Below are 11,631 nucleotides of genomic sequence, written 5' to 3' on the forward strand. Positions count from 1 at the left end.
GCTATGAACATACTCAGAGCAAGTGCGGTGAACCTACTGACTGTACCAGTGAGTGGTAAGCTGACGTCAGGTTGGTTGCCCCACAGGATGGGTATGGGGTGCATAATAAACATATTAAACTAAAACTGAGGGAGACGTCAGTACTGAACTGCTAACCAGCACTTAAACTAGTGGTTTCCCACTACATGAAAACACTTAATATAGACTACAAAACATAATTTAATACAATATTATTAATACATATATAATAAAATATAGAACAAATATCCTAGTATAAAATATGTCGGGTATGGCCATACTCGTAACATACACCAACAAGGGATGTACGAACAAGTGTTGGATGAAATATACACAACCGAGGAGGTGGTGAAGAAGCTGCTAAGTGACCTTGATATCTCAAAGGCGGTGGGACAAGACAACATTTCTCCGTGGGTCCTTACAGAGTGAACAGAGACACTGTGTGTGCCACTAACCACAATTTTCAACACATCCCTTGAAACTGGGCAACTACCTGAGAAGTGGAAAGCAAATGTAGTCCCTATTTTTAAGAAAGGAGACAGAAGTGAGGCAATAAAGTATAGACCAGTGTCACTGACGTGTATTGTAAGCAAAGTCATGGAGAAGATCATCAAGAGGAGAGTCGTGGAGCAACTGGAACGAAACAAGAGTATAAGCGACAGCCAACACAGATTTTTGGAAGGCAAATCCTGTCACAAACCTATTGGAGTTTTATGACAAGGTAACAGAAGACACGAGAGAGAAGGGTGGGTTGATTGCATTTTCTTGGATTGCAAGACGGCCTTCGACACAGTTCCTCACATGAGATTAGTACAGAAGCTATAGGGTCAATCACGTATAACAGGAAGGGCACTGCAATGGATCAGAGAATACCTGACAGGGAGGCAACAACGAGTCATGGTACGTGATGAGGTATCACAGTGGGCGCCTGTGACGAGCGGAATCCCACAGGGGTCAGTCCTAGGACCAGTGCTATTTTTGGTATATGTGAATGACATGATGGAAGGGATAGATTCAGAAGTGTCCCTTTTCGCAGAGGATGTGAAGTTAATAAGGAGAATCAAATCAGATGAGGATCAGGCAGGACTACATAGAGACCTGGACAGGCTGGACACGTGGTTCAGCAACTGCCTCCTCGAATTTAACCCCGCCAAATGCAAAGTCACGAAGATCGGGGAAGGGCAAAGAAGACAGCAGGCAGAGTATAGGCTAGGTGGCCAAAGACTGCAAACCTCACTCAAAGAGAAAGATTTTGGGGTGACCATATCACCGAACACGTCGCCGGAAGCACACATCAACCAGATAACTGCTGCAGTATATGGGAGCCAGGCAAACCTGAGAATAGCGTTCCGATACCTTAGTAAGGAATCGTTCAAGACTCTGTACACCGTGTACGTCAGGCCCATACTGGAGTATGCAGCACCAATTTGGAACCCACACCTGGTCAAGCACGTCAAGAAATTAGAGGAAGTGCAAAGGTTTGCAACAAGGCTAGTTCCAGAGCTAAGGCAAACGTCATACGAACAAAGGTTGAGGGAAATCGGCCTGACGACACTGGAGGACAGGAGGGTTAGGGGAGACATGATAACGACATACAAAATACTAAGAGGAATAGAAAGGTGGACAGAGACAGGATGTTCCAGAGATGGGACACAGAAACAAGGTGCCACTCTTGGAAGTTGAAGACTCAGATGAGTCAAAGGGATGTTAGGAAGTATTTCTTCAGTCAAAGAGTTGCCAGGAAGTGGAACAGTCTGACAAGTGATGTAGCGGAGAGGACCTAGTAATGGAGCAGGGAGAGGACCTAGTAGCGACCAGTGAAGAGGCGGGGCCAAGAGCCGAGTCTCGACCCCTGCAACTACAATTAGGTGAGTACATACGGAGCACAGGGGTATGTCCTACGAGGAAAAGTTAAGGGAATTCAACCTGACGACAGTGGAAGACAGGAGGGATAAGGGGGACTTGATAATGACGTAAAATATACTGAGAGGAATTGACAAGGTGGATAAGGACAGGATGTTTCAGAGATGGGACACAAGAACAAGGGGACACAACTGAAAATTAACAACTCAGATGAGTCATAGGGATGTTAGGAAGTATTTCTTCAGCCTTAGAGATGTCAGGAAGGGGAAAAATGTAGAGAGTAAAGTAGTGGAGGCTGGATCCATACATAGCTTTAAGAAAAGGTATAATAAAACTCTTGAAGCCAAGAAAGATTAGACCTAGTAGCGACCAGTGAAGAGGCGGGGCCAGGAGCCACCACTAGATCCCTGCAACCAGGTGAAGGTTCTCCTCAACATACCGAATCCTCAGCAATTTCCAACCTACAGAGATTTAGCCTAGGGTCGTCCCGGACACGATAGCTGCTCCACACCTCGACTTTCTTCATTAATCAAGGCATAACGACCCAGCACTCGTGAATAATGACGTGGTTTAAGAAGCAAATACAAGCTAGGTATGTGGGTAGTGTGCTGGGTGCTGCACTGGGTGATTCTGTGCTGGGTGCTGTGCTGGGTGTTGTGCAGGGTGCTCTGCGGGGTGATGCTGTGTTGAGTGATGCTGTGTTGGGTGATGCTGTGTTGGGTGATGCTGTTTTGGGTGACGCTGTGCTGGGTGATGCTGTGTTGAGTGATGCTGTTTTGGGTGACGCTGTGCTGGGTGATGCTGATCTAGGTACTGTGCTGAGTGATGCTGTGCTGTCTGGTGCTCTGCTAGGTGTTGTGCTGCGTGATGCTGTGCTAGGTGATGCTGTGCTGTGCTCTGCTAGGTGATGCTGTGCTGTCTGATGCTGTGCCAGGTGTTGTGCTTTGTGATGCTGTGCTAAGTTAAGCTGTGCGCTGTGTTGGGTGATGCTGTGCTAGGTGATGCTGTGCTGTGTGATGCTGTGCTGGGTGATGCTGTGCTAAGTGCTGTGCTGTGTGATGCTGTGCTAAGTGATGCTATGCTGTGTGATGTGCTAGGTGATGCTGTGCTAGGTGATGCTGTGCTAGGTGATGCTGTGCTAGGTGATACTGTGCTAGGTGATGCTGTGCTAGGTGATGCTGTGTTAGGTGATGCTGTGCTAAGTGATGCTGTGCTGGGTGCTGTGCTAGATGCTGTGCTGTGTGATGCTGTGCTAGGTGATGTGCTGTGATGCTGTGCTAAGTTAAGCTGTGCGCTGTGTTGGGTGATGCTGTGCTAGGTGATGCTGTGCTGTGTGATGCTGTGCTGGGTGATGCTGTGCTAAGTGCTGTGCTGTGTGATGCTAAGTGATGCTATGCTGTGTGATGTGCTAGGTGATGCTGTGCTAGGTGATGCTGTGCTAGGTGATGCTGTGCTAGGTGATACTGTGCTAGGTGATGCTGTGCTAGGTGATGCTGTGTTAGGTGATGCTGTGCTAAGTGATGCTGTGCTGGGTGCTGTGCTAGATGCTGTGCTGTGTGATGCTGTGCTAGGTGATGTGCTGTGATGCTCTGCTGGGTGATGCTGTGCTAGGTGATGCTGTGCTGTCTGATGCTGTGCCAGGTGTTGTGCTGCGTGCTGTGCTAGGTGATGCTGTTCTGGGTGATGCTGTGCTAGGTGATGTGCTGTGTGATGCTGTGCTAAGTTAAGCTGTGCTGTGTGCTGTGTTGGGTGATGCTGTGTGCTGTGCTGGGTGATGCTGTGCTAAGTGCTGTGCTGTGTGATGCTATGCTGTGTGATGCTGTGCTAGGTGATGCTGTGCTAGGTGATGCTGTGCTGTGTGATGCTGTGCTAGGTGATGTTGTGCTAGGTGATGCTGTGCTAGGTGATGCTGTGCTAGGTGATGCTATGCTGTGTGATGCTGTGCTAGGTGATGCTGTGCTGTGTGATGCTATGCTGTGTGATGCTGTGCTAGGTGATGCTGTGCTAGGTGATGCTATGCTGTGTGATGCTGTGCTAGGTGATGCTGTGCTAGGTGATGCTGTGCTAGGTGCTGTGCTAGGTGATACTGTGCTAGGTGATACTGTGCTAGGTGATACTGTGCTAGGTGATGCTGTGTTAGGTGATGCTGTGCTAAGTGATGCTGTGCTGGGTGCTGTGCTAGATGCTGTGCTATGTGATGCTGTGCTAGGTGATGCTGTGTTAGGTGATGCTGTGCTAAGTGATGCTGTGCTGGGTGCTGTGCTAGATGCTGTGCTGTGTGATGCTGTGCTAGGTGCTGTGCTAGGTGATACTGTGCTAGGTGATGCTGTGCTAGATGTGCTAGGTGATGCTGTGCTGTGTGATGCTGTGCTAGGTGATGCTGTGCTGGGTGATGCTGTGCTAAGTGATGCTGTGCTGGGTGATGCTGTGCTAGGTGATGCTGTGCTAGGTGATGCTGTGCTAGGTGATGCTGTGCTAAGTGATACTGTGCTGAGTGATGCTGTGCTAGGTGATGCTGTGCTGGGTGATGCTGTGCTAAGTGATGCTGTGCTAGGTGATGCTGTGCTAGGTGATGCTGTGCTAGGTGATGCTGTTCTGTGTGATGCTTTTCTAAGTGATGCTGTGTTGGGTGATGCTGTTCTAAGCGATGCTGTGCTGGGTGATGCTGTGCTAAGTGATGCTGTGCTAGGAATACTTAAGACTGACGTTGCAACATGAGACAGGTAAATAATTGAAAAAGGTACTTGACATACCAGAAGAAATACTGACAAAAACTCCAGCTAGACCACAACTCCCAGTCCACCAACTAGTCCACCACGCAGTTCACCACCCAGTCTACCACCTAGTCCACCACGCAGTCCACCACCCAGTCCACCATGCAGTCCACCACCCTGCCCACCATCCAATCTATCACCCAATCTATCACCCAGTCTACCACCCAGTCCACCATTCAGTCCACCTCCCAGTCCACCACACAGTCCACCACACAGTCCACCACACAGTCCACCACACAGTCCACCACACAGTCCACCACACAGTCCACCACACAGTCCACCACACAGTCCACCACACAGTCCACCATGCAGTCCATAACTCGTATAGCAGATAGGAATCAAACCCCACCAACCAACCAACCAGTCTGGTAAATACGGTTCATTTTCCACTGCATCGAGCAAGAGTCAATATTTGAGCAACAAGAAATGCAATATTTGCAACATGGGGACCATTCCTCTGTTAATATACCTCACCATCGATGCTTTTGATGACAGTGTTTACCCCAGTAAATGTACAATTCTTTTTTGGGAGCCATTTATTGATTCCTTCCCGAAAAAAATGGTAGTTTAAGTTACCCAGTCGTGTTTCAGCCTACCGGTCTGCTAGTCAACCAATATACCTGTCTACCAGTCTCCCAGTCTACCGGTCTACCAGTTTACTAATCTGTCTACCAGTCTATTATTCTACCAGTCTGCCAGTCTACTAGTCTACCAATCTACCAGTCTACTAGTCTACCAGTTTCAAGAATTATAATTATTATTAATTAGTTATTATAATTGCTGTTTTTATAATTATCATTATTAATTAGCTATTATAATTGCTATTATGATTGCAATTATTGTTACTATTTTTAGTTATTATAATATTGCTATTACTGTATTGTATTATAATTATTATTACTCTTTTTACAATTATTATTGCTAATGGTAATAATTTTGTAATTATCATGGTTATAATTTTGTAATTATTATTATTAATTCTATATGCATTGGGAAGTGTGTAATAGGCAGGGCCAGGAGCTGAGACTCGACCACTGCTGCAACAAGTTGGTGATCACAGCTCCTGGGATGATGAGAACAGTTTGGGATGATTGAGTTTTGATCCGAGGAATGGGACAATAGGTCTGGTTCCTTGGATTAAGAGCCCATCTAAAAGTTCAGTAGAAATATAATCATTCATTGATTAATATTATGTTCAAAAAAGCACTAAACATGCATGAGGTGTTTATAATGTTTGAGTGATGGTCAATTTTACTCTGACACTCGAGCCAGTCTATTTCTCTCTCTCTCTCTCTCACTATTTTACCTATCTCAGAACCTCTCGCTCGACACTGACGAAGGTCTCTCGGTGCAGGATGAGAAGTCTAACATTTTTGTGTGTCCAGATGGTGATTAAAAAGTCCATCAATCACAGTAAGCCCGGGACAAATCACAGTGAATGACTGTGAACGATGGAACAGACAAATGAACACCATAGATCCTTCCTTCACATTTGACCTCACTTCAAGTCCCCATCAATTTTACTATTTCAAACACACACACACAACCGGCAAAGAGACGGGGCCAGGAGCTATGATTCAACCCCTGCAACTACAATTAGGCGAGTACACACACACACACCCCAACATACTCAGAGGAATTGCAAGGGTGGACAGTGACTGTCTGAGAGACGAGAAACGGGAACTCAGGGACACAGCTGGAAATTAAAAACGTAAATGAACCACAGGGATGTAAGGGTAGTTGAGCGAGTGGTACAGTGCAATAAGAACCGATCGGGGTACATAGTACTGTATCTTCGAGAGGATGCCTACTGTTTTGAAGACTTTCTTGGATATCTGCTGTACGAGAGTTTGGAACTTGAGATTGCAGTGTAGGTGGAGACCTAGAAATTTGCCCTCTGTTTGTCTAGAAATGGATGAACTTTTTATCAGTATGTTTAGCTGTGCATTTGTAGCTCTGTTTCCAAACAGCATAAAATGGGTTTTGTCTATATTGAGAGTAAGTTTGTTGGTGGTCATCCAAGTCGATATTTTTAGTAGTTCGGCATTTACAGTCTGTTAGTATGGTTGGGTTTGGGTGAAAGAAGACATAAGTAGTGTCATCTGCAAATAAAATGGGTTTAAGGAGTTTGGATGCATTTGGGAGGTCATTGATGTAAATGAGAAAGAGAAGTATGCCAAGGACACTCCCCTGTGGGACTCCAACAAGAACTAGTTGTGTAGTGGAATTAGCTCCACTTGTGTGTACACATTTTCATTAAACATGCTGGCTGCCTTCCACCAAGGCAGGGTACCCCCCCCCCCAAAAAAAAAAGCTTTTACTATCATTTACACTATCATGGTAATTAGATTAAGTGCTAAACCTGAGAGGGGTCCAAGAAAGGGGAGGACAGCCCCAATTCCTTGCACCAACACAATAAACACACAAATGCAGTATAATGTGATCCTTTATTGGCAAGGTTTCACCCATACATTGAGCTTTATTGAGTCTGTGATTTAAACCCAGTGTGTGGGCAAAATACTGTCAATAAAGGATTGCATTATACTGCATTCATCCCTCTCTTTTCCATCCTCCTGAGACAGAAACTGTGGGGGACGAGCAGTCCCACAACAGGAAAATAATATTTAAAAAAAGCAACACTGATTGAGCTTCAGGATCAAATTGTTATAAAGAAATATGCTATCAAACAAAATTTTATTATATTTCCAATACATAATATAACTGGAGATCGACACACATCTTGTACATCTTTGTACAGCTTTAAACCCCAAAAATTAGTACTTTATACCACTGGATACTAATAAACACAGGCATTTCTTGTAAATAATAATGTTAAAATTTATTCCCTTTATATAACATACAGTGGACCCCCAAGTTTCGTGATTAATCCATTCCAGAGAGCCTGCTGAAAGTCGAAATTGCCATATGGCGAAACCATTTTCCCCATAAGAAATAATGGAAATAAAATTAATCCATTCCAGACACCCAAAAATGTTAAAATAATTTTTTTTTTTTTTCAAATTAAATAAAGATTTACATACTGAAAACAATGAGAAATCAAGTATGTACATGCATATAAAAAATAATAACAACATTACACTTACTTTTACTGAAGACTTCTGGGTGGATGGAAGATGGGAGGAGGGGATAGGAGGAAGGTGTACACTATTGTTTGGAAGGAGAATCTCCTTCCATTAGGACTTCAGGTATGAAGTCCTTATCTGAGGTTACTTCTCTTTTTTGTTTTTTAAAGACACTGGCACTGGGAACAACTTGAAAGTCAATGGAACCCTGTCGCACAAAATATCTGTCCAGAGAGCTCTGTTTCTGGCGTTTCTTTAAGATTTGTCTGAAGTGGGGGACAACACTGTCATTGTACATGTTGCCAATACGGCCTGCAACAGCTTTGTTAGATTTGATTTCTTAGAAAAAAAAAAAAGTCTAATCAGTGAAATATGGTAGAAAAGGGCCTGAAGGTAGTATATTCAAGATTTCAGAATATATCCCTATTTTTTAAATGTTAAATAATTCCTTTATTTGGTTGCACTACATCCTTCTCATAAACGAGGGATACCTGACTTACAGTACTGTATTTGATATTTTACGTACAGTAAATATGTACATGTTTGACAAAAAATGAGAAGTTTTAAGTTGGTTAAACTGAAGTACAGTGGTACCTCAAGTTACAAACTAAATTCGTTCCAGAAGGCTGTTCAAGTGCCGATACCAAATTTGTTCCCATAAGGAATAATGTAAATTACATTAGTCCATTTCAGATCCCCTAAAATTACACTTACAAAAGCACTTACAAAAATACACTTACATAACTGTTCAATTTGGGAGCTGTTCGAAACTCGAGGTACCACTGTATATTTTTCCTGATACGCCAAAAGTTTGCTTATGCTGTATCACAAATGACTAAAGGACCACAGTCAACACGAATACTTGTAATTAAACCTGAAATACTTGACTATAAGTCTCGCCAAGAATCCCAGCTGAAATAAATTTGCATAATGTGAAGTACAGTATATCTTTATGACCTAAATTTCTTGAAAAGAAAATGCTGATGGTCTTTTTTGGATCCCTTTCGTCTCTCACCATAAATTGAGTCATCAGCTCCAGACATTGATCCCATGTTGCCCATCCGCCGGTGAGAACCAGACGCTCCACGCTCATTAGAAATGCCTTCCTCGTACATATCTGCTTCAGAAGCAGCCAAGATTTGCTCCAGGAGCTGCACTTTTTCTTCTCGTGTGGTATAGTGAAGCTGTTGCTCCGTCATGCCCAACAGCTGCGTTGGTGTAATAACTCTGTATGCATAACCCTGATTGATGAGAAAACTCTGTCTCTTTCGGGAGTATCCCATTTCTCGAGTGTCCTGGGATAGAAGAGCATAAAAAAAAGCATTGTAAAGCTCTGCTACAGGGCCCTTTTTAGCTCTCAGAATACGGCCCAATCTCTGAGCCTCCTGTCGACGGGACCCACCTTGTGAAGAAATTTCAATCAGGACATTTGCTTCTGGTATATCAAATGATGTGTCTGCCACTCGGCTAAAGAATATTGTATTCACCTTTGGATTCAACTTAAAGTTCTGAATGATAGCCATTCGCTCCTTCTGCCCAGTCTTTCCACATATAAACGGTCTCTGAATAGTTTTTGCGTAATGGGATAATGCAAAAACTTCATCAATGAAAACAATTATCTTGTCATTGCGATTTTCATGGTACTTGATGAGGAACTCACAAGTTCGGAATTTATTGGGATTCATAGCACAAAGTAACTTAATTTTCTGGTCAGATACTTTCCCCATCAGATATTCACGATAGAACTCAGGAGTCATAGGGCACCACACTTCGGCACATTGTACCTTGGCAATGAATCCCTCTTTTTGTAGCTCCAGCCAGTTTGCTTCATACAACTTTGGACCAATCAGAAAATTTAGATCAGCAATCTTATCATCTTCCCTCACCAGTGTTGCTGTTAGTCCTAGCTTACAATGAGACTGAACAATTGTGAGAACTCTTCTGAACATTTTGGCAGGTATAGTATGCACTTCATCTAGAACCATTATGCCCCACTCTTGATCCTTTAGCCAGTTCATTGTCTGTTCTGCTTCATAAGCACGCTTCTGGCTATGAGAAATCATGGCATAAGTTGTTACCAAGATACCAGCATTAAATGGCTTGTCTTTTGCATCAGATGTAAACCTACAGATCATGTCATCTGTGGCTGTGGACCACATCTTAAACTGCTGTTTCCATTGCTCTACAGAAACACCCGAATTACACAAAACTAAAGCCTTTTTGTTAACTGTACAACAGGCTGTAACACCGACTAAACTCTTCCCTGCTCCACAAGGAAGCACTATTATACCAGATCTTGCACGTCCATTTCCAAACATTTTTCGTAGGCTTTTCTCTTGATAAGGTCTTAATACTGCAGATGGCTTAAGATCAATTTTAATATCCTCATTTACTGTGTCATTCTTAAAATCATACTCAGCCAGCAAAGGATAATCAAGTCCTATACATGTTTTTTGCAGCATTTCAATTCTGTCTTGATTAACTTCAAAAGATAAAGTTTTAAGATTTTTATCTTCCTCTTCCTCTTCATCAGCTTTATCAATTTTATCATAAAAATCTGTTATATCTTCAGGTACAACACCCCCATCTTCCTTAACATTACCATTAGAAGCATCACCTTCGGTCTTTCCATCAGTTTTTGAGTCTTCAGAGCCCCCTGCCATTTGAGCTTGATGACTAGTAAACACGATAGCTTGAGATTTTTGCTTCTCGGTGCTAACTATGCCTTCGTTAGGACTCAGCATGCATTCCTGGATAGTTGGATTTTTAATGAGCTTTTGGATAACATCTGGGAAATCACTCTCAACATAATAACGATTTTTCTTCAAGACCAACTTGACTTTACCATAGGAGAGAGTGCAACTTTGTATGAATTGGCATATTCCAGGAGGTAAGCTTGTTTTACATAATCTCTTGAGATATTCTATTATGTCATGGGTCTGCAAACCAACACTAACTGCAGCATAGAGTGAGTATGCTGTCAATTTGTATTCGTGTACGTGTTCTGGACGACAAACAGGTTCAGCAATGGTAATAAGGAAATCCTTAGCATGCTTATACACAGGAGAGAAAGATTCCAAAAAGATGTGACCATTGGTTGCAATCCACAGTGGTCGTGTTTCATGATCATCTCTAAGTTCCATTTGTGATCGGTAATCAAAAGCTCCATACTGATCCTTCGGAGTTGTCTTATCTCCATCCTCCTGAAATTAAAATTTAATGTATTAAACAATAGCCATTATTATATCAGCACATATAGTATGAAAATCAATTAATAAACATAACATATTACATAGAAAAGCAGGAAATCATGAAAGGTTTAATAAATGAAAAGCATGATGTGATAGATCAGAATGTGATCAGGCTAAAAAGGAAAGGAAATACTGGTGTAACTATGACACTATCCATTAGTAACAGATAAGAGGAGGAAGCAAGCAAGCATACATATCACTGAGTGAAGATTACAACAGTACAATAAATATTTCTCGTGGTTCAAGGAGTTTGCATGTGAAATTCAATTTTAAAAGGTTAAAGTTACTGATGTAAGTGCTTTTGCAGTTCAATGACAAATATAGAATAAAGAAGATAGTTTTGAGGATGGATTAGCGAGAAACTGGTATGATAAAAGAAGTTGTAAATAACAGTCCCCGACAATGATATAGTGGATAAGCATGGTTTTCTAAGCACAGTAGGACCACCTATCTGCAGGGAATATGTTCCAAGAACCTGCTGCAGATACCAACACCACAGAGTGTAGCAAACCCTATATATAAGTTGTTTTTCATTTACATACATAAATGTGTGAAAGAGGGGAAGGTACCTAGGGACTGGCAGAGAGCATGTATAATCCCTTTATATAAAGGGAAAGGGGACAAAAGAGATTGTAAAAATTA

At 42.6% G+C, this 11,631-nt stretch overlaps 1 protein-coding gene across 2 annotated transcripts in view; it reads right to left on the minus strand.

The window, feature by feature from the left end:
- Positions 1–7,335: 7,335 nt before the first annotated feature.
- Positions 7,336–11,631, minus strand: part of hay (ATP-dependent DNA helicase hay) — a 14,632-nt gene continuing 10,336 nt past the window's right edge. For both annotated transcript variants that reach the window (XM_053793779.2, XM_070098943.1), the window contains exon 3: positions 7,336–10,941. In XM_053793779.2, coding sequence (XP_053649754.2) covers positions 8,689–10,941 — 2,253 coding nt within the window. In that variant the 3' untranslated portion in view covers positions 7,336–8,688. The remainder of the gene's footprint in view (positions 10,942–11,631) is intronic.

This window comes from Cherax quadricarinatus, chromosome 65, assembly GCF_038502225.1.
Source record: "Cherax quadricarinatus isolate ZL_2023a chromosome 65, ASM3850222v1, whole genome shotgun sequence".
Taxonomy (NCBI): domain Eukaryota; kingdom Metazoa; phylum Arthropoda; class Malacostraca; order Decapoda; family Parastacidae; genus Cherax; species Cherax quadricarinatus.